This window comes from Protomyctophum parallelum (assembly GCF_964188405.1).
Source record: "Protomyctophum parallelum genome assembly, chromosome: 1".
NCBI lineage: Eukaryota > Metazoa > Chordata > Actinopteri > Myctophiformes > Myctophidae > Protomyctophum > Protomyctophum parallelum.
This window is the reverse complement of record NC_139697.1, coordinates 107090158-107115247: the sequence shown is the minus strand read 5'-3', so window position 1 is coordinate 107115247 and position 25090 is coordinate 107090158. Positions and strand designations below refer to the sequence as shown.

The window sequence follows — 25090 nt, the reverse complement described above, 5'->3', positions numbered from 1 at the left end:
CTCCTAATGGTACCAACACCATGTTATCTCTCCTAATGGTACCAACACCATGTTATCTCTCCTAATGGTACCAACACCATGTTATCTCTCCTAATGGTACCAACACCATGTTATCTCTCCTAATGGTACCAACACCATGTTATCTCTCCTAATGGTACAAACATCATGTTATCTCTCCTAATGGTACCAACACCATGTTATATCTCCTAATGGTACCAACATCATGTTATCTCTCCTAATGGTACCAACATCATGTTATCTCTCCTAATGGTACCAACATCATGTTATCTCTCCTAATGGTACCAACACCATGTTATATCTCCTAATGGTACCAACATCATGTTATCTCTCCTAATGGTACCAACATCATGTTATCTCTCCTAATGGTACCAACATCATGTTATCTCTCCTAATGGTACCAACACCATGTTATCTCTCCTAATGGTACCAACATCATGTTATCTCTCCTAATGGTACCAACATCATGTTATCTCTCCTAATGGTACCAACATCATGTTATCTCTCCTAATGGTACCAACACCATGTTATCTCTCCTAATGGTACCAACATCATGTTATCTCTCCTAATGGTACCAACACCATGTTATCTCTCCTAATGGTACCAACACCATGTTATCTCTCCTAATGGTACCAACACCATGTTATATCTCCTAATGGTACCAACACCATGTTATCTCTCCTAATGGTACCAACACCATGTTATCTCTCCTAATGGTACCAACACCATGTTATATCTCCTAATGGTACCAACATCATGTTATCTCTCCTAATGGTACCAACACCATGTTATCTCTCCTAATGGTACCAACACCATGTTATCTCTCCTAATGGTACCAACACCATGTTATATCTCCTAATGGTACCAACACCATGTTATCTCTCCTAATGGTACCAACACCATGTTATCTCTCCTAATGGTACCAACACCATGTTATATCTCCTAATGGTACCAACATCATGTTATCTCTCCTAATGGTACCAACATCATGTTATCTCTCCTAATGGTACCAACACCATGTTATCTCTCCTAATGGTACCAACACCATGTTATCTCTCCTAATGGTACCAACACCATGTTATATCTCCTAATGGTACCAACATCATGTTATCTCTCCAAATCTAGGTAAGGGACTTCGGTCTCTAAAGTGCAACACCTCCCACTTTAAGAATAGCACTTATTATAAAATATGGGACCCATATTTGAGATTTGTGTTGGCCCTCAGTTAGCTACCACCTTGACCATAGGGTTCCTGGACAGAAGCGATGCCACTAACCTTGATGGATAAAGTTATGTATGTATATGCATATCTTTTATTTTCTTTAATTTTCTCTGGAGTTGTTAACCCATCTAGACTTTCAAGCACCAAACTGAATGTGTCCATATTTGTATATTATATTTGTATTTAATTTTTTGGTATACGTGTATAACTGTGTCCTTTGTTCCACAACGTGCCTGAGCTGAGCTGTCTGTTTTTGTTTTTCCTGTCTTGTCTTTGTCATAAAATGTAAAAATCAATACAAATATTATGTGCAACACCTCCCACTTTAAGAACAGCACTTATCCTCAGGTAAGAGTCTTCGGTCTCTAAAGTGCAAGACCTCCCACTTTAAGAACAGCACTTTAGCACTTTACAGCGTGAAGCTGTTTTGTAAAACGATGAACTGTGATGAAATTGCTATTTATTTAACATGAATTGTAACGTTTTGCATTCTTCCCATTTATTGGTCCCCCTCATATGATGTCTGTATTTTTGTATAGTGTTCTACGGTCTGATTATGTGATGTGAAAATGTGTCTGTTTTTAGTGAACTGAAGCAAATTCCAATCAACTCTGTTGAAGTGGCAATAAAGTGTTGAATGAAGAAGGTGCTGAGTGGGCGTTTCAGTCCAAACCCGACCAGAGGCACAGAACCTGGGCCTTTCAGTCAAAGATAGCATTTGACACAGACTTATAGCATGTTATGTAGACAGCACTATAATTGTATTGTATATAGTTATAGCACGCCATAGTACATATGTATAGCATAGTAGTAAATATGTATAGTTTATATGTATAGTGTATGTATAGTTTCATTATATAGATATTCCACTGTTACTTTCTTAGCTTACGCATGTTTCATGATATTGATAAATGCTTTTATGTGATGTATTCCCATGCTTTTGTTCTTGCTTAAATGTAAGTCGCTCTGGATTAAGAGCGTCTGCTAAATGCCTAAATTGTAAATTGTAAACCCGACCAGAGGAATAGAACCTGGGCCTTTCAGTCCAAACCCGACCAGAGGCATAGAACCTGGGCGTCTCAGTCCAAACCCGACCAGAGGCACAGAACCTGGGCCTTTCAGTCCAAACCCGACCAGAGGCACAGAACCTGGGCCTTTCAGTCCAAACCCGACCAGAGGCACAGAACCTGGGCCTTTCAGTCCAAACCCGACCAGAGGAATAGAACCTGGGCCTTTCAGTCCAAACCCGACCAGAGGAATAGAACCTGGGCCTTTCAGTCCAAACCCGACCAGAGGAATAGAACCTGGGCCTTTCAGTTCAAACCCGACCAGAGGCACAGAACCTGGGCCTTTCAGTTCAAACCCGACCAGAGGCATAGAACCTGGGCCTTTCAGTCCAAACCCGACCAGAGGCATAGAACCTGGGCCTTTCAGTCCAAACCCGACCAGAGGCATAGAACCTGGGCCTTTCAGTCCAAACCCGACCAGACTCATAGAACGCCCCTCACTTTTTAACCCATTCTGACCGGGCACCCATTTTGGTGTCGGCATCATGTTATGCTTTAGCTATTGAAAAATAGCAGATCTACAAGCTCATATCGCGCCACCGAGTGGCGCGATACGAGCTTGTAGGTCTGCTATTTTTTGAAAAATCGACTGACATTTTTAGATTCTGATCTCAGGTCAGAATGGGTTAATCAGACCAGTGTGTGTCCAGTGGAAACCTTGTATGAATCTGATCTCAGGTCAGAATGGGTTAAGTATGGAATACATGTATAATAAAAAGATAAAATGCTATTAGTCATATTTATGCATTTTGTTTTATTACGAAGCATCAAAGGCAAAAGAAACAAGAAATGCAATTTCTAGTCATAATGTTCCAATTTCCAAACACCAATAAAGGACAATTAAATCGCAGTTCTTCGTCAACTTAACCGTGTGACGGCGACAGCGTCACAGAGCCATATATGGATGTGACAGTATTTATCACCTGATGACACACAAGCCCAAATGCAACCTTACATACATATATATGAATATATATATGTATACAACCTTACATACATAAATATATTTATATATATGTATGTGTATACAACCTTACATACACACATATGAATATATGTATGCATTATACAACCTCACATACATTCTCCTGTTTGGTTTCAAGTAACAGTTCTGTTTTCATTCAACTTCCAAAAAGGCCTTGTGGAGAAAATTCATCTTTATTTTGTATGTTTGTAACTTTTATACTTTGATCTTACATGTTGAAGCAGAAGCAGCCGCTTGGTGCTGAGAAGACGTTTGTTCTTTTGCCACGACCGCCAACTCCAAATGATCAGCCAATAAAACAATAGTGTCGCAGTCCCGCCCCCTAGCAGGGCCCAGTCCCGCCCCCTAGCAGGGCCCAGTCCCGCCCCCCCTACCAGGGCCCAGTCCCGCCCCCCCTACCAGGGCCCAGTCCCTCCCCCCTACCAGGGCCCAGTCCCTCCCCCTACCAGGGCCCAGTCCCTCCCCCTACCAGGGCCCAGTCCTGCCCCCTACCAGGGCCCAGTCCCTCCCCCTACCAAATTATTCCCCGTTCATTTTCCTGATAGACTTTTCAAAAAGTATTTATTTAAAGACGTTTTAAGCCTTGTACAAAGCCAACTCGAGTTGGCTTTGAAATGTCTATGAGGGGGAAAAATGCATTGGAAATAATTTCCTGGGCCTGGCATAGTCTTGAAAGGGGCGGGACTGGGCCTGGCGTCGTCATGAAAGGGGGCGGGACTGGGCCTGGGCGTCGTCATGAAAGGGGGCGGGACTGGGCCTGGGCGTCGTCATGAAAGGGGGCGGGACTGGGCCTGGCGTCGTCATGAAAGGGGGCGGGACTGGGCCTGGCGTCGTCATGAAAGGGGGCGGGACTGGGCCTGGCGTCGCCATGAAAGGGGGCGGGACTGGGATGCTCTATAGTCGCTTCGTTGATTCGAGAAACCGTCTCCTCATTCAGAGATTTAAGGCCAAAACACGTCTGTTTCTATATTCACCTACAGCCAGGCTTCACGTTGCTCTGGAGAAACCACTGAAACAGAGTACGCTTTGAGGCCAACGTCGGTCAAAGAGCAGATTATCTCATGGATACCAAACATAACTCTGAGGCCGTCCCGTTCTCGTTGTGGACGCAAAGGAAGACGCACCAGCTAATGGGGATCCTAATAAAACTCTAAACTCTAAATCAAACCGAGCGACCGCTCCAAGACGTCTGTCTCACCAACGTTTGGAGTGGAAGATCGTGGCAGAAGAAGATATAACAAACGAACGAACGCCGCCACAACAACCCGACCTACAGCGTGACAGTGATTCCAATGTCCAGAAGATTAAAGATTTCCCTTCAAGAAAAAAGAAGACAGCGAAACGCAGACAGTGCAGAGAAGAGGACAGCGAGGCTAACCGCAGACAAGGCAGAGAAGAGGACAGCGAGACAGTTCAGAGAAGAGGACAGAGAAGAGGACAGCGAGACAGTTCAGAGAAGAGGACAGAGAAGAGGACAGACAGACGCTGCAGAGAAGAGGACAGAGAAGAGGACAGCGAGGCTAAACGCAGACGACCAACACGAAGATAGAAGCTCAAAGTCTTAAAATGTCATGTTTAGGAGAAAAGAAAAGAAAAGAAAAACAACAGAAGCAGAGTACAGTATGGGTCGTTCCAGACGGTATTTTGGAGCGAATGGGCGTGGCCAGGTCTGGCGTCTGATTGGGCGAGGCGGGGGGGGGGGCGCGGTCTCATCACCGGATGGCGATCAGGCCGACGTCCATCAGCTTCTGGATCTTCTGGGCGATCACCGGGTTCTTCAGGTGGCTGAGAGAGAGATTATTATTATTAATATTAATAATGGGTTCTTCAGGTGGCTGAGAGAGAGATTATTATTATTAATATTAATAATGGGTTCTTCAGGTGGCTGAGAGAGAGATTATTATTATTAATATTAATAATGGGTTCTTCAGGTGGCTGAGAGGGGATCACAGACTTTATTATTATTATTATTAATAATGTAGTCTTTTATCAGACTCTCTTAACCAATTTCAACCAAGACCGATTCTACAAATGACTTCTAAATCCTGACAAAAAAATATATGTATTTGGCCGCCGACCCCCATCAGAAAATATGTTGTTCCAGGGACCCCCCAGAAGCAAAGATATGAGTTAAAAGCATTCGCTCTGAAAGTATATATTGAAAGATTTGCGCCACAGTGGGTCTTGTGCACAGCTTCAAGACCCACTTCTACACCCTTGCTTTTAATTGATATTTTAATGTCTTGTTATTCATGTCCTCACTGTATTGCATTACTGCTCTTGTTTTTTTAATGTTTATGCCTTGCTTTTTTCTCCATTGTTCTGTAAAGCATTTCAAGTCATGAAAGGTGCTATACAAATAAAATGTTATTATTTTCAAGGTTTTTCAAAAATAGCAGACCTATAAGCTCATAGCTACAAGCTTGTAGATCTGCTATTTTTCAATAGCAAAAGCATAACATAATGCTTAAAACCCCAAAAGGGGTTCCTGCCCAGAATGCGTTTATCCAGAGTGATTTACAGTAAGCACAGCACATGGTGATAACTCACATACATAGAAATAGTCATCTAGGATCATAAGACCCTAACATCTGTCTAACAGTAGAATATCTATACAATGAAACTATGAGTCTAGGATCATAAGCTAAGACCCTAACATCTGTCTAACAGTAGAATATCTATATAAATATAATGAAACTATGAGTCTAGGATCATAAGACCCTAACATCTGTCTAACAGTAGAATATCTATACAATGAAACTATGAGTCTAGGATCATAAGCTAAGACCCCAACATCTGTCTAACAGTAGAATATCTATATAAATATAATGAAACTATGAGTCTAGGATCATAAGCTAAGACCCTAACATCTGTCTAACAGTAGAATATCTATATAATGAAACTATGAGTCTAGGATCATAAGCTAAGACCCCAACATCTGTCTAACAGTAGAATATCTATATAATGAAACTATGAGTCTAGGATCATAAGCTAAGACCCTAACATCTGTCTAACAGTAGAATATCTATATAAATATAATGAAACTATGAGTCTAGGATCATAAGCTAAGACCCTAACATCTGTCTAACAGTAGAATATCTATATAATGAAACTATGAGTCTAGGATCATAAGCTAAGACCCTACCATCTGTCTAACAGTAGAATATCTATATAAATATAATGAAACTATGAGTCTAGGATCATAAGCTAAGACCCTAACATCTGTCTAACAGTAGAATATCTATATAAATATAATGAAACTATGAGTCTAGGATCATAAGCTAAGACCCTAACATCTGTCTAACAGTAGAATATCTATATAAATATAATGAAACTATACATACATAAAGTGATATCTGCCTGTAAGGTGGTGGAGGCTAGGGGAGGGGAGGGGCTATGGGCTGAGATGGAGTCTGTTGTCCAGGGTGTTTTAGGGACGTGTGGAGCGTTTGATCACACTGTGAAGATATGGGGGAGCCTTGCGCTCGCTTGTTTTGAATGCAACAGCATTGTGTGTGTGTGTGTGTGTGTGTGTGTGTGGGGGGGTACGTACTCAGACAGAGCCTGGGGGTCAGTGTGTGTGTGTGGGGGGGGTACGTACTCAGACAGAGCCTGGGGGTCCTTCTGCATCTGCTCCAGGATCATCCTCATGGCGGGGTCAGACATGATCTGCTGGACTTCCGGGTCAGACATGGCTCTGCGCTTCACGTCCTCCGGGGAGTCGTTACGGAACGCCTGGCTCATCATGCACCTCTGGAGGCCCTCGGTCGCCTCCTGTACATTATTATTATTATACAGTTTAAACACAACATGATCTTAAACTCCATTGATAACCATCAGAAAACAACTGACAGACTACAACTTGTCCAAAATGCAGCAGCCAGAGTTTTAACTAGAACTAAGATGAGAGAACATATTACTCCAGTTTTGGCATCACTGCACTGGCTTCCGGTTGTTTTTAGGATTGATTTTAAAATTATAAAAGCTATAAAGCTCTCAATGGTCTCGCACCTTCCTACCTACATGACTGCCTGCCTGCCTTCCTCTGCGTATAAGGGACTGTGTAGCATGGAATGGCCTTCCTCTGCGTATAAGGGACTGTGTAGCATCATGGAATGGCCTTCCTCTGCGTATAAGGGACTGTGTAGCATCATGGAATGGCCTTCCTCTGCGTATAAGGGACTGTGTAGCATCATGGAATGGCCTTCCTCTGCGTATAAGGGACTGTGTAGCATCATGGAATGGTCTTCCTCTGCGTATAAGGGGCTGTGTAGCATCATGGAATGGCCTTCCTCTGCGTATAAGGGACTGTGTAGCATCATGGAATGGCCTTCCTCTGCGTATAAGGGGCTGTGTAGCATGGAATGGCCTTCCTCTGCGTATAAGGGACTGTGTAGCATCATGGAATGGCCTTCCTCTGAGTATAAGGGGCTGTGTAGCATGGAATGGCCTTCCTCTGCGTATAAGGGACTGTGTAGCATCATGGAATGGCCTTCCTCTGCGTATAAGGGACTGTGTAGCATCATGGAATGGCCTTCCTCTGAGTATAAGGGGCTGTGTAGCATCATGGAATGGCCTTCCTCTGCGTATAAGGGACTGTGTAGCATCATGGAATGGCCTTCCTCTGCGTATAAGGGACTGTGTAGCATCATGGAATGGCCTTCCTCTGCGTATAAGGGACTGTGTAGCATCATGGAATGGCCTTCCTCTGCGTATAAGGGACTGTGCTACATTTCCCTCTTTTAAATTGAATCTGAAATAATGGTTGCTTGAAAACCAAAGCTGCAACCATTCATGATTATTTTAGGTGTATTTCTTTTTTTTATGCTGTGTTCCCTACTGTATGTAATGTTATGTAAATGTATTCTACTGTATGTAATGTTATGTCAATGTATTCCACTGTTTGCCCGTCTGTTTTCTGTTTTGCGTTTCCTGTGAGGACTGCGGATGAAAATTAGCAACTGTGCTACATCCTGTATATTTACGTCCATGTGACGTCCATTTGAAATGCATCGTCCTGTCCAAATAAACACACAAAGTAAAAGTAGAGTTATAGAGTCCAGGTCCACATTATTAGAGTCCAGGTCCAGGTCTTACCTTAGAGTTAGAGTCCAGATCCAGTGCTTTCTGGTACGAGTCCATAGCTTTCGTAAAGTCTTTCATGGCTTCCAGAACTCCTGCCTTGCGCGTGTAACCCTTTACTGTGGACACACACACACACACACACACACACACACACACACACACACACACACACACACACACACACACACACACACACACACACACACACACACACACACACACACACACACACACACACACACACACACACACACACACACACACACACACACACACACACACACACACACACACACACACACACACACACACACCTTGTAGATATACTCATTTCGATGCACGTTGAACGTCGAAGGAGACCCATGGAATTAAACATCTGGATTAGCAGCTTGAAAAAACATGGATACTGTTTTGACCACTCCATCAAACACATCCATCTCTATGAATTAGGATATTGTGTTTTGACCACTCCATCAAACACATCCATCTCTATGAATTAGGATATTGTGTTTTGACCACTCCATCAAACACAGCTCCATCTCTATGAATTAGGATATTGTGTTTTGACCACTCCATCAAACACAGCTCCATCTCTATGAATTAGGATATTGTGTTTTGACCACTCCATCAAACACAGCTCCATCTCTATGAATTAGGATATTGTGTTTTGACCACTCCATCAAACACAGCTCCATCTCTATGAATTAGGATATTGTGTTTTGACCACTCCATCAAACACAGCTCCATCTCTATGAATTAGGATATTGTGTTTTGACCACTCCATCAAACACAGCTCCATCTCTATGAATTAGGATATTGTGTAAAATTTCATTTTGTTCTGTAATATAATTCAAAAAGTGAAACTTTCATATATTCTCAATTCATTGTGCATAAAGTGTAAAGTATTTAAAACCTTTTTTAATTGTAATCTTGATTATTTAAACAGACCATACATTAAGATACTTTTCAGATGGTCGACATTTCTCGTTTAAAAAAATAAATAATTTTGTGATCTCGTAAAATATTCTAATTTGTTGAGATAGGATTTCCATGAACTGTACGCCATAATCAGCAATATTAAAACAAAAAAAGGTTTTAAATACTTTACACTTTATGCACAATGAATTGTACCAAATCCTCCAACATATTTCTCAAAGGATTAGCATACTGTGTGTGTGTGTGTGTGTATCTTACTGAAGGAGGGCTCCAGTGTGTGTGTGTGTGTGTGTGTGTGTGTGTGTGTGTGTGTGTGTGTCTTACTGAAGGAGGGCTCCAGTGTGTGTGTGTGTGTGTGTGTGTCTTACTGAAGGAGGGCTCCAGTGTGTGTGTGTGTGTGTGTGTGTGTGTGTGTGTGTGTCTTACTGAAGGAGGGCTCCAGTGTGTGTGTGTGTGTGTGTGTGTGTGTGTGTGTGTGTGTGTGTGTGTGTGTGTGTCTTACTGAAGGAGGGCTCCAGTGCGATGCAGTCGTCACAGTCCTAAAGGATGGAAAAAATTATAATTTTAGACTAAAGGGAACATTAAAACATTTTGATTATTACAATAATCAGAGTTAAAAATAACTCATGATCAGAGCTTCCGTTGCTCCAGACTGTACGACGGAAGCATTTATATTTGACTCATGATCAGAGCTTCCGTTGCTCCAGACTGTACGACGGAAGCATTTATATTTTACTCATGATCAGAGCTTCCGTTGCTCCAGACTGTATGACGGAAGCATTTATATTTTACTCATGATCAGAGCTTCCGTTGCTCCAGACTGTACGACGGAAGCATTTCTATTTTACTCATGATCAGAGCTTCCGTTGCTCCAGACTGTAAGACGGAAGCATTTATATTTTACTCATGATCAGAGCTTCCGTTGCTCCAGACTGTAAGACGGAAGCATTTATATTTTACTCATGATCAGAGCTTCCGTTGCTCCAGACTGTAAGACGGAAGCATTTATATTTTACTCATGATCAGAGCTTCCGTTGCTCCAGACTGTAAGACGGAAGCATTTATATTTTACTCATGATCAGAGCTTCCGTTGCTCCAGACTGTAAGACGGAAGCATTTATATTTTACTCATGATCAGAGCTTCCGTTGCTCCAGACTGTATGACGGAAGCATTTATATTTTACTCATGATCAGAGCTTCCGTTGCTCCAGACTGTATGACGGAAGCAATTATATTTTACTCATGATCAGAGCTTCCGTTGCTCCAGACTGTACGACGGAAGCATTTATATTTTACTCATGATCAGAGATTCCGTTGCTCCAGACTGTACGACGGAAGCATTTATATTTTACTCATGATCAGAGCTTCCGTTGCTCCAGACTGTACGACGGAAGCATTTATATTTTACTCATGATCAGAGCTTCCGTTGCTCCAGACTGTATGACGGAAGCAATTATATTTTACTCATGATCAGAGCTTCCGTTGCTCCAGACTGTACGACGGAAGCATTTATATTTTACTCATGATCAGAGCTTCCGTTGCTCCAGACTGTAAGACGGAAGCATTTATATTTTACTCATGATCAGAGCTTCCGTTGCTCCAGACTGTATGACGGAAGCATTTATATTTTACTCATGATCAGAGCTTCCGTTGCTCCAGACTGTAAGACGGAAGCAATTATATTTTACTCATGATCAGAGCTTCCGTTGCTCCAGACTGTACGACGGAAGCATTTATATTTTACTCATGATCAGAGATTCCGTTGCTCCAGACTGTACGACGGAAGCATTTATATTTTACTCATGATCAGAGCTTCCGTTGCTCCAGACTGTACGACGGAAGCATTTATATTTTACTCATGATCAGAGCTTCCGTTGCTCCAGACTGTATGACGGAAGCAATTATATTTTACTCATGATCAGAGCTTCCGTTGCTCCAGACTGTACGACGGAAGCATTTATATTTTACTCATGATCAGAGCTTCCGTTGCTCCAGACTGTAAGACGGAAGCATTTATATTTTACTCATGATCAGAGCTTCCGTTGCTCCAGACTGTATGACGGAAGCATTTATATTTTACTCATGATCAGAGCTTCCGTTGCTCCAGACTGTAAGACGGAAGCATTTATATTTTACTCATGATCAGAGCTTCCGTTGCTCCAGACTGTACGACGGAAGCATTTATATTTTACTCGTGATCAGAGCTTCCGTTGCTCCAGACTGTATGACGGAAGCATTTATATTTTACTCGTGATCAGAGCTTCCGTTGCTCCAGACTGTATGACGGAAGCATTTATATTTTACTCATGATCAGAGCTTCCGTTGCTCCAGACTGTATGACGGAAGCAATTATATTTTACTCATGATCAGAGCTTCCGTTGCTCCAGACTGTACGACGGAAGCATTTATATTTTACTCATGATCAGAGATTCCGTTGCTCCAGACTGTACGACGGAAGCATTTATATTTTACTCATGATCAGAGCTTCCGTTGCTCCAGACTGTACGACGGAAGCATTTATATTTTACTCATGATCAGAGCTTCCGTTGCTCCAGACTGTATGACGGAAGCAATTATATTTTACTCATGATCAGAGCTTCCGTTGCTCCAGACTGTACGACGGAAGCATTTATATTTTACTCATGATCAGAGCTTCCGTTGCTCCAGACTGTAAGACGGAAGCATTTATATTTTACTCATGATCAGAGCTTCCGTTGCTCCAGACTGTATGACGGAAGCATTTATATTTTACTCATGATCAGAGCTTCCGTTGCTCCAGACTGTAAGACGGAAGCAATTATATTTTACTCATGATCAGAGCTTCCGTTGCTCCAGACTGTACGACGGAAGCATTTATATTTTACTCATGATCAGAGATTCCGTTGCTCCAGACTGTACGACGGAAGCATTTATATTTTACTCATGATCAGAGCTTCCGTTGCTCCAGACTGTACGACGGAAGCATTTATATTTTACTCATGATCAGAGCTTCCGTTGCTCCAGACTGTATGACGGAAGCAATTATATTTTACTCATGATCAGAGCTTCCGTTGCTCCAGACTGTACGACGGAAGCATTTATATTTTACTCATGATCAGAGCTTCCGTTGCTCCAGACTGTAAGACGGAAGCATTTATATTTTACTCATGATCAGAGCTTCCGTTGCTCCAGACTGTATGACGGAAGCATTTATATTTTACTCATGATCAGAGCTTCCGTTGCTCCAGACTGTAAGACGGAAGCAATTATATTTTACTCATGATCAGAGCTTCCGTTGCTCCAGACTGTAAGACGGAAGCATTTATATTTTACTCATGATCAGAGCTTCCGTTGCTCCAGACTGTACGACGGAAGCATTTATATTTTACTCATGATCAGAGCTTCCGTTGCTCCAGACTGTACGACGGAAGCATTTGAACATTGCGAGAGGCAACAGTCTGGCAACACCAGGGGGAATTCCAACAGCTTGGTGTAACACAAACATTAATATTAATAATAATACTACTACCTTTAGGGCCAGGGGGAATTCCAACAGCTTGGTGTAACACAAACATTAATAATAATAATACTACTACCTTTAGGGCCAGGGGGAACTCCAACAGCTTGGTGTAGCAGGCAGCTCTGTTGCTGAACAGTTTGGCATCGGTCGGGTTTCTCTTGATGGCTTCAGAGTAATGCCTCGTAGCCACGGGATAATCACCTTTAATATAAATATGATACAGTTATTAATGCCACGGGATAATCAGCTTTAATATAAATATGATAGTTATTAATGCCACGGGATAATCAGCTTTAATATAAATATGATACAGTTATTAATGCCACGGGATAATCACCTTTAATATCAATATGATACAGTTATTAATGCCACGGGATAATCAGCTTTAATATAAATATGATAGTTATTAATGCCACGGGATAATCAGCTTTAATATCAATATGATAGTTATTAATGCCACGGGATAATCACCTTTAATATCAATATGATACAGTTATTAATGCCACGGGATAATCAGCTTTAATATAAATATGATACAGTTATTAATGCCACGGGATAATCAGCTTTAATATAAATATGATAGTTATTAATGCCACGGGATAATCAGCTTTAATATCAATATGATAGTTATTAATGCCACGGGATAATCACCTTTAATATCAATATGATACAGTTATTAATGCCACGGGATAATCAGCTTTAATATAAATATGATACAGTTATTAATGCCACGGGATAATCAGCTTTAATATAAATATGATAGTTATTAATGCCACGGGATAATCAGCTTTAATATAAATATGATAGTTATTAATGCCACGGGATAATCAGCTTTAATATAAATATGATACAGTTATTAATGCCACAGGATAATCAGCTTTAATATAAATATGATAGTTATTAATGCCACGGTATAATCACCTTTAATATAAATATGATACAGTTATTAATGCCACGGGATAATCAGCTTTAATATAAATATGATAGTTATTAATGCCACGGGATAATCAGCTTTAATATAAATATGATAGTTATTAATGCCTTGTACTAAGACTGACTAAGACTAATTACCGGTAAGCATTTCGTCCAAATGACTAAGAGTGACTAAATCTAATAATAAAATAATAAAACTTTATTTGTATAGCACCTTTCATGACATGAAATGCAGCTCAAAGTGCTTTACAGAACAATGGAGAATAAAAGAAAAGCAAGGCAACGACAGTAATGCAATACAGTGAGGACATGAATAACAAAAACTAAAATAAAAACAACTAAAAGATCAATTAAAAGCAATGTTGTAGAGGTGGGTCTTGAGCTGAGCTTTAAAAATGTCTACAGAGGCTGCCTGACGAAGGTACAGAGGGAGCTTGTTCCATGCCGATGGCCCGTAGAAGCAAAAAGCTGCTTCCCCGTATTTTTTAGTTGCCATTTTTTTGGCAAAGCGAGCAGGCCAGCAGTGGAAGACCTTAGCGGGCGGTTTGGGACATATTTAGGCAGGCAGTCATGTAGGTAGGAAGGTGCGAGACCATTGAGAGCTTTATAGACAAGTAAAATAATTTTAAAATCAATCCTAAAAACAACCGGAAGCCAGTGCAGTGATGCCAAAACTGGAGTAATATGTTCTCTCATCTTAGTTCTAGTTAAAACTCTGGCTGCTGCATTTTGGACAAGCATTTCGTCCAAAAGACTAAGACTGACTAAATCTAAAAAATGCCTGCCAAAAACAACACTGGTGTGTGTGTGTGTGTGTGCCTGTGTGTGTGTGTGTGTGTGTGTGCCTGTGTGTGTGTGTGTGTGTGCCTGTGTGTGTGTGTGTGTGCCTGTGTGTGGTGGTGTGTGTGTGTGTGTGTGCGTGCACCTTTCTGGAAGGCCTCGTTGCCCTTGCTCTTCTCCTCCAGAGCCATGTCAGGGTTGATGTACGCTAGTTTGGCCTGTTCCTTCAACACCTTCTCTGCCTACACACACACACACACACACACACACACACACACACACACACACACACACACACACACACACACACACACACACACACACACACACACACACAATTACAATTTAGGCATTTATCAGACGCTCTTAATCCAGAGCGACTTACATTAAGCAAGAACAAAAAGCATGGGAATACATCACATAAAAACATTCATCAAGAAACATGCGTAAGCTAAGAACGTAACAGTGGAATATCTATATAATGAAACTATACATATATTATACTATGATGTGCTATGACTACATACAATGCAATTATAGTGCCGTCTACATAACATGCTATAAGTATATATATCAAATGCTATCTAAGTCTACAGAAATGCTATCTAAGGGGACAGAGACAGAGACACACACACACTCTCACTTAAAGAAGTGGTTAGCCTGGAATGAGTTAACTCTTTACCTGCTGACATCGTTTCAGGACGTCTGGCGTGCGGTGTTCCGTCAGACTCTTGTTGAAGAACTGAACGGCCTCGGCCCATTTCTCCTGCTTGAAGTACGAGTTACCGATTCTGGCCAGAGCCCTGCGAGGGTTACATAAAAACACATATACATTAACCCATTCTGACCTGAGATCAGATTCATACGAGGTTTCCACTGGACACACACTGGTCTGATCAACCCATTCTGACCTGAGATCAGATTCATACGAGGTTTCCACTGGACACACACTGGTCTGATTAACCCATTCTGACCTGAGATCAGATTCACACGAGGTTTCCGCTGGACACACACTGGCCTGATGAACCCATTCTGACCTGAGATCAGATTCTAGAAATGTCAGTCGTTCTTCGATTTTTCAAAAAATAGCAGACCTACAAGCTCGTATCGCGCCACTCGGTGGCGCGATATGAGCTTGTAGATCTGCTATTTTTAAATAGCTAAAGCATAACATGATGCTGACACCAAAATGGGTGCCCGTTCAGAATGGGTTAACCCATTCTGACCTGAGATCAGATTCATACGAGGTTTCCACTGGACACACACTGGTCTGATCAACCCATTCTGACCTGAGATCAGATTCTAAAAAATGTCAGTCGTTCTTCGATTTTTCAAAAATAGCAGACCTACAAGCTCGTAGCGCGCCACTCGGTGGCTGATAAATATTAAATCAGGACGACCGCGCCATTGATCGGAAACAGATCGGGATCCTCCCCTAGTATCAATATTATTATTATTATCCATATCATGAACATTAGACTGAATATCGTCTGTAATTTGGGATACGATTGATCGATTGATTCTTTATTTAACCCATTCTGGGCGGGAACCCTTTTTGGTGTTTCAAGCATTATGTTATACTTTAGCTGTTGAAAAATAGCAGATCTACAAGCTTGTAGGTCTGCTATGTCTGCTTGTAGGTCTGCTATGTCTGCTTGTAGGTCTGCTATGTCTGCTTGTAGGTCTGCTTGTAGGCCCGCGGGCCATTTGCGGGGGGAGTGTTGGGAGTCAGTAGCCTCTGCATGTCAAACTGGGGGTCCTTTTCAAATGGGGTCTTGCCCTGATCATGACTTTTCAGGCCTCGACCTTGCGCGTGCCGACTCGGCCCCCAGCCTGGTACCCTAGTCAAAACATGTCCCTTGAGGACAATGAATTGGGGAACCTGGTATACTGTATGTAGATATGAAGAGTTTGTGTTTTGTGACTCACTTGGCGATTTGTCTGTAATCTTCTCGGTTCTCCCGGCCGACGTCGATGGCCATGTTACACAACTCTCTGCATTTATCCATGTCTCCCTGCTCGAAGTACACCGCTAAAAACACACACCATACATGTTACATGTTAAGATACCCATGTACCTGTCTAAATACCCCACTAAGATACCCATGTACCTGTCTAAATACTTCACTAAGATACCCCTGTACCTGTCTAAATACTTCACTAAGATACCCATGTACCTGTCTAAATACTTCACTAAGATACCCATGTACCTGTCTAAATACTTCACTAAGATACCCATGTACCTGTCTAAATACTTCACTAAGATACCCATGTACCTGTCTAAATACTTCACTAAGATACCCATGTACCTGTCTAAATACTTCACTAAGATACCCATGTACCTGTCTAAATACTTCACTAAGATACCCATGTACCTGTCTAAATACTTCACTAAGATACCCATGTACCTGTCTAGATACTTCACTAAGATACCCATGTACCTGTCTAAATACTTCACTAAGATACCCATGTACCTGTCTAAATACTTCACTAAGATACCCATGTACCTGTCTAAATACTTCACTAAGATACCCATGTACCTGTCTAAATACTTCACTAAGATACCCATGTACCTGTCTAGATACTTCACTAAGATACCCATGTACCTGTCTAAATACTTCACTAAGATACCCATGTACCTGTCTAGATACTTCACTAAGATACCCATGTACCTGTCTAAATACTTCACTAAGATACCCATGTACCTGTCTAAATACTTCACTAAGATACCCATGTACCTGTCTAAATACTTCACTAAGATACCCATGTACCTGTCTAAATACTTCACTAAGATACCCATGTACCTGTCTAAATACTTCACTAAGATACCCATGTACCTGTCTAAATACTTCACTAAGATACCCATGTACCTGTCTAAATACTTCACTAAGATACCCATGTACCTGTCTAGATACTTCACTAAGATACCCATGTACCTGTCTAAATACTTCACTAAGATACCCATGTACCTGTCTAAATACTTCACTAAGATACCCATGTACCTGTCTAGATACTTCACTAAGATACCCATGTACCTGTCTAAATACTTCACTAAGATACCCATGTACCTGTCTAAATACTTCACTAAGATACCCATGTACCTGTCTAAATACTTCACTAAGATACCCATGTACCTGTCTAAATACTTCACTAAGATACCCATGTACCTGTCTAAATACTTCACTAAGATACCCATGTACCTGTCTAAATACTTCACTAAGATACCCATGTACCTGTCTAGATACTTCACTAAGATACCCATGTACCTGTCTAAATACTTCACTAAGATACCCATGTACCTGTCTAAATACTTCACTAAGATACCCATGTACCTGTCTAAATACTTCACTAAGATACCCATGTACCTGTCTAAATACTTCACTAAGATACCCATGTACCTGTCTAAATACTTCACTAAGATACCCATGTACCTGTCTAAATACTTCACTAAGATACCCATGTACCTGTGTAAATACTTCCTTAATGTCAACAAAGTCCACACCCACAACCCCAGAGGGAGTTCAACAAACCATGTACAACACCAGATTCGGCACAAACAAGGGACTAAATTAATTTCGCTGCCATGCCACCAAAATGTGGAAGGCCCTACCAACAGTCATTAAGACATGCAAATCCCTTGACTCCTTCAAAACCACTCAAAGGGCACCTACGGACGGCTGCAATTAGAAACTGGCCTTCTGAACCCCCCCTGCTTGTCTGTAGTTTAATTACATGCTTGGTTGTTGATGTAGGTCATGTCTGTAGTTTAATTACCTGCTTGGTTGTTGATGTAGGTCATGTCTGTAGTTTAATTACCTGCTTGGTTGTTGATGTAGGTCATGTCTGTAGTTCTGTCTGTAGTTTAATTACCTGCTTGGTTGTTGATGTAGGTCATGTCTGTAGTTCTGTCTGTAGTTTAATTACCTGCTTGGTTGTTGATGTAGGTCATGTCTGTAGTTCTGTCTGTAGTTTAATTACCTGCTTGGTTGTTGATGTAGGTCATGTCTGTAGTTTAATTACCTGCTTGGTTGTTGATGTAGGTCATGTCTGTAGTTCTGTCTGTAGTTTAATTACCTGCTTGGTTGTTGATGTAGGTCATGTCTGTAGTTCTGTCTGTAGTTTAATTACCTGCTTGGTTGTTGATGTAGGTCATGTCTGTAGTTTAATTACCTGCTTGGTTGTTGATGTAGGTCATGTCTGTCGCGTCGTGGCCGACCGCTGCTTCGTAATGTTTCAGCGCTGCCGGGAAATCCTTCTTCTTGTACGCAGCGTTACCCAGTTCCTTCTCCTTCAGAGCCTGGTCAATAAAACACTATTAAATCAATAGTTCTTCTCCTTCAGAGCCTGGTCAATAAAACACTATTAAACCAATAGTTCCTTCTCCTTCAGAGCCTGGTCAATAAAACACTATTAAATCAATAGTTCTTCTCCTTCAGAGCCTGGTCAATAAAACACTATTAAATCAATAGTTCTTCTCCTTCAGAGCCTGGTCAATAAAGCACTATTAAATCAATAGTTCCTTCTCCTTCAGAGCCTGGTCAATAAAACACTATTAAATCAATAGTTCTTCTCCTTCAGAGCCTGGTCAATAAAACACTATTAAATCAATAGTTCTTCTCCTTCGGAGCCTGGTCAATAAAGCACTATTAAATCAATAGTTCTTCTCCTTCAGAGCCTGGTCAATAAAACACTATTAAATCAATAGTTCTTCTCCTTCGGAGCCTGGTCAATAAAACACTATTAAATCAATAGTTCTTCTCCTTCAGAGCCTGGTCAATAAAACACTATTAAATCAATAGTTCTTCTCCTTCGGAGCCTGGTCAATAAAACACTATTAAATCAATAGTTCTTCTCCTTCAGAGCCTGGTCAATAAAACACTTTTAAATCAATAGTTCTTCTCCTTCAGAGCCTGGTCAATAAAACACTATTAAATCAATAGTTCTTCTCCTTCAGAGCCTGGTCAATAAAACACTTTTAAATCAATAGTTCTTCTCCTTCAGAGCCTGGTCAATAAAACACTATTAAATCAATAGTTCTTCTCCTTCAGAGCCTGGTCAATAAAACACTTTTAAATCAATAGTTCTTCTCCTTCAGAGCCTGGTCAATAAAACACTTTTAAATCAATAGTTCTTCTCCTTCGGAGCCTGGTCAATAAAGCACTATTAAACCAATAGTTCTTCTCCTTCGGAGCCTGGTCAATAAAACACTATTAAATCAATAGTTCTTCTCCTTCAGCGCCTGGTCAATAAAACACTATTAAATCAATAATTCCTGATAAATAAAACAATATTAAATCAATAGCTCTTCTCCTTCAGAGCCTGGTCAATAAAGCAATAAGCCCACGAGAGGTGTCTTATATTAAGCGCGTCGGGTCTGCCTACGCCTCCCAGCCAGTGTAAAATACCCGGTAAGCTGGGCCTCGAGTGGCTTATTGCTTTTCTAAAACGGTTACAAACATACAAGTAGCTACGCTTTGCTCCACCAGAGGGAGCCACATCACTGTGCTCTGCAAGTAGGCTATGTGACAGGAGAATAGCCATTGATGTCTTTAAGGGGCTGCCTGGAGCCACACATTCACAGTCATATGAGCCGGGCGGTGCTTACAATATTTCATGTCAAGGACCCCAAAAATTATGTAATTTTAGACCCCCCCCCCCCCCCCCCCCATCTGAAAATATGTTGTTTCAGGGACCCCCCCCCCCCCTCCCCTCCCAGAAGCTTGTAGATCTGCTACTTTTCAATAGCTAAAGTATAACATAATGCTTTAACCCATTTTGGTGTTAGCATTATGTTATGCTTTAGCTATTGAAAAATAGCAGATCTACAAGCTAGGTAGGTCCGCTCTTTTTGCAGACCTAAAGACGACTGACACAGAAACATAGCTTTTCCAGAAAACTGTCAGGATGTAGAAGACATTTTTAGAATCTGATCTCAGGTCAGAATGGGTTAAAGTTAACGATAAATAACACTTATTAAACCTTTCCTCCACATACAGAAATAACACATCTTTGTTTACCTGTCTCTTGTGCGGCGGCAGGTCCTCCTCTTTGGGGGGCGGGGGGGCGCTCTGTTTGGGCTTGGGGGGAGGGGGAGGGGCCGGGTCGTCCTCCTCGTCCATGCCGGCCAGGTCCAGACCCAACAGAACCGACAGGGTGGTCATGACCCGCGGGTCCTGGAGCTTCCTGTCCACAAGCACAACAACTTCCTGTCAATAAGGGGGGCCCGCGGGGTAATTCTGAAGCGAAGCTGATTTGATTTGATTTATTTAGCCCATTCTGACCTGAGATCAGATTCATACCAGGTTTCCGCCGGACAACACACTGGTCTGATGAACCCATTCTGACCTGCGATCAGATTGTAGAAATGTCAGTCGTTCTTCGATTCTTTCAAAAATAGCAGACCTACAAGCTCGTATCGCGCCACTCGGTGGCGCGATATGAGCTTGTAGATCTGCTATTTTTCAATAGCTAAAGCATAACATGATGCCGACACCAAAATGGGTGCCCGGTCAGAATGGGTTAGAAAAGCAATCATAATACATTATAATCAGCGATTCAAGGATTACACAGTAAAGTCCAAAGACTTATTTCCACTGGGGTCCTCTCACACTGAACGGAACAATACTTTAAAATACATCACAAATCCATAACAGTACATATACATTACATACACAACACAACAGGTACGTCCCTATCCATCCCTCTAAGATGACCCTTTATAGGGGAACCTTTTCCAGTAGCCATTTTTTAGTCTTCTGTTTAAATGTCCTCAGATTGGAGGTCAGTTTAACACTGGATTCCAGGCTATTCCACTGTGTGGCTCCTATATAAATGAACGAGCCTTTGCCCACTTTACTTTTCAAAGCAGGGAGCACCACATCTGTTCCACTGTGTGGCTCCTATATAAATGAACGAGCCTTTGCCCACTTTACTTTTCAAAGCAGGGAGCTCCACATCTGCAATACTGGCTCTGGTGAAATGGTTGTGTACCTCGTTTAAACACTGAAACTGAAACATGTTCTCTTAATTGTATGGACCATGTTTAGTCCCCCTTAGATAGCATTTCTGTAGACTTAGATAGCATTTGATACAGACTTATAGCATGTTATGTAGACAGCACTATAATTGCATTGTATATAGTCATAGCACGTCATAGTACATATGTATAGCATAGTATAGTATATATGTATAGTTTACATGTATAGTTTAATTATATAGATATTCCACTCTTACGTTCTTAGCTTACGCATGTTTCATGATAAATGCTTTTTATGTGATGTATTCCCATGCTTTTTTGTTCTTGCTTAATGTAAGTCGCTCTGGATTAAGAGCGTCTGATAAATGTTTAAATTATAGATAGATAGATAGATAGATAGACAGATAGACAGATAGACAGATTAAACATACGTTCCCAGCTCAGCAGATAGATAGATAGATAGATAGATAGATAGACAGATAGACAGATTAAACATACGTTCCCAGCTCAGCAGATAGATAGATAGATAGATAGACAGATACAGATTAAACATACGTTCCCAGCTCAGCAGGCTAGATAGATAGATAGATAGATAGATAGACAGACAGACAGACAGATAGATAGATAGACAGATAGACAGATTAAACATACGTTCCCAGCTCAGCAGGCGTGTTCCTCAGCTGTTCCAGCAGTTCTCTGTAACTGGGGTCTGACATCAGCTCTCTGGTTCTAGGGTCTGTCTCCAGCTTCTCAAACAGGTTGGGCATGGCGAAGGGATTCATCATCTTCTTCTCTGTATAACATATAATATTACATTTAATATGTTACAAACAGGTTGGGCATGGCGAAGGGATTAATCATCTTCTTCTCTGTAACATATTATATTACATTTAATGTGTTACAAACAGGTTGGGCATGGCCAACGGATTCATCATCTTCTTCTCTGTATAACATATTATATTACATTTAATGTGTTACAAACAGGTTGGGCATGGCCAAGGGATTTATCATCTTCTCTGTATAACATATAATATTACATTTAATATGTTACAAACAGGTTGGGCATGGCGAAGGGATTCATCATCTTCTTCTCTGTAACATATAATATTACATTTAATATGTTACAAACAGGTTGGGCATGGCCAACGGATTCATCATCTTCTTTGGAGTGTTACAACAACATAATATTACATTTAACCCATTCAGACCGCACAACGTGGGGGAACGTCATAACTAATCCAACCGACGGCACGTACACACGTCCTAGCGCATAAAATATTCAGACTTTTTCCTCTTTTTGAGTAGGACTCCAAGGCCACCATACTCTTCGCACGGTCCCGGTCACTTCCTAGTTTACCGCTGCAGAAAGAAAGCCTCGTCTCTCCTAATCTATCAATTCCCGGTGCATTGTGGGATACTTCAGTCCATTACATTAGGGTGCAAAAATGCTCACTACATATTCAGACACTAACAAAATGGCGGAACCCCAAAGTAGTGCAATATATGGGGCTTAGGGAATTAATTCGGACGCAGCATAAGGGTCGCCCACCTGCCCCTGGCAGCTAAATAAAACACTAAGGGTCGCCCACCTGCCCCTGGCAGCTAAATAAAACACTAAGGGTTGCCCACCTGCCCCTGGTAGCTAAATAAAACACTAAGGGTTGCCCACCTGCCCCTGGCAGCTAAATAAAACACTAAGGGTTGCCCACCTGCCCCTGGCAGCTAAATAAAACACTAAGGGTTGCCCACCTGCCCCTGGCAGCTAAATAAAACACTAAGGGTTGCCCACCTGCCCCCTGGCAGCTAAATAAAACACTAAGGGTTGCCCACCTGGTTTTGGGGTTCAGGTACTAACCTGCTAGTCTGGCCTCGATGTTCTGAAGGCCTTCTTTCAGCTGCTGGTTTTGGGGTTCTTGTCTCAGTCCTTCCCTGTAGGTGTGTTTAGCGTCGTCTAGACGACCCAGAAACTCCTCCGCTGTGGCTTTCCTGGAGTAACCCTGGAGAGAGGTTTACACATACAGTTCATTTTACTGTGCCGGAGATTAGCTGGTAACAGACAGACAGACGGACGGAGCAAAACATCCTCTCTCCCCATGCCTTCAGCCTGGTGGAGACAATAAAACATCCTCTCTCCCCATGCCTTCGGCCTGGTGGAGACAATAAAACATCCTCTCTCCCCATGCCTTCAGCCTGGTGGAGACAATAAAACATCCTCTCTCCCCATGCCTTCAGCCTGGTGGAGACAATAAAACATACTCTCTCCCCATGCCTTCAGCCTGGTGGAGACAGTAAAACATACTCTTTCCCCATGCCTTCATGGTGGAGACAATAAAACATACTCTCTCCCCATGCCTTCAGCCTGGTGGAGACAATAAAACATACTCTCTCCCCATGCCTTCAGCCTGGTGGAGACAATAAAACATCCTCTCTCCCCATGCCTTCAGCCTGGTGGAGACAATAAAACATCCTCTCTCCCCATGCCTTCAGCCTGGTGGAGACAATAAAACATCCTCTCTCCCCATGCCTTCAGCCTGGTGGAGACAATAAAACATACTCTCTCCCCATAACTTCAGCCTGGTGGAGACAATAAAACATACTCTCTCCCCATGCCTTCGTGGTGGAGACAGTAATAATAATAAACAGTAAGGTACGGTACTTTGCCCCAGTCCGGTTTGATCTTGATGGTCTTCTCGGCGTCCTTCAGGGCGTTGTCGTAGTCGGCCTTCTTGGCGTAGGCGGTCCGAGCGGTTGCTGAAGAGCACATGGTTGGCGGGGTCAAGGGTCACGGCCTCCGTGTAGCAGCGGATCGCCTCGTCGATGTTCCCCGAGCTGAGCGCCGCGTTGCCCGCGTCTTTAAGAGCTGAAGCCTGTAATACATTAATAAATACATTAGAAAACATATAAACACTTCACCCATTCTGACCTGAGATCAGATTCTAAAAATGTCTATTACATCCTGACAGTTTCATTATTAAGAGCTGAAGCCTAAAAAAAAGAATACATTAGAAAACATAAAACATAATACATTTATAAATAGTAAATACATTAAAATAGCAGACCTACAAGCTCATAGCGCGGCACAGAGTGCCGCACTATGAGCTTGTAGGTCTCGTAGCGCTTGTAGGTCTGCTATTTGAGAAATCGTGAAAATGTGGCACAAATCTTTGAATATATATTCTTACAGAGTGAACGTTTTTAACTCAAATCTTTGCTTCTGGGGGGGGGGGGGGGGGGGGGGGTTAAATCGAAGAACGACTGACATAGAAAGATAGCTTTTTCAGAAAACTGTCAGGATGTAGACGACATTTTTAGAATCTGACCTCAGGTCAGAATGGGTTTAAGTGTCCTTGAACAAAGACTCTGAACCCCTAATTGTTCGATCCTGTTGCAGCTAGGGGCTGCACTGTGTGTGTGTGTGCGCGTGCGTGTGCGTGCGTGTGCAGCGCGCGCGTGTGCGTGTGTGTGCTCGATGCAACGCTGTGTTACCGACAGAAGACACAGTTTGGGAACCGCTGTATATTAAATACACAATCTATCTAAAGTGCTTCGGATAACGGCGCTTTATAAACGCACCGTTTACATCCTCCAT

The 25090-nt window shown here is 41.9% G+C and overlaps 1 protein-coding gene across 1 annotated transcript; it reads right to left on the bottom strand.

The window, feature by feature from the left end:
* Nucleotides 1-3783: 3783 nt before the first annotated feature.
* On the bottom strand, nt 3784-25090 carry LOC310856446 (stress-induced-phosphoprotein 1-like; the record flags this gene model as incomplete). Its single annotated transcript, XM_083761892.1, is given in 15 exon segments — nt 3784-5077; nt 6894-7066; nt 8390-8493; nt 9816-9852; nt 12889-13013; nt 14671-14767; nt 15208-15328; nt 16455-16557; nt 18696-18822; nt 20543-20708; nt 22153-22294; nt 23357-23498; nt 24158-24241; nt 24243-24368; nt 25082-25090. Coding segments are annotated over 15 exon segments (1629 nt in total). The 3' UTR covers nt 3784-5004.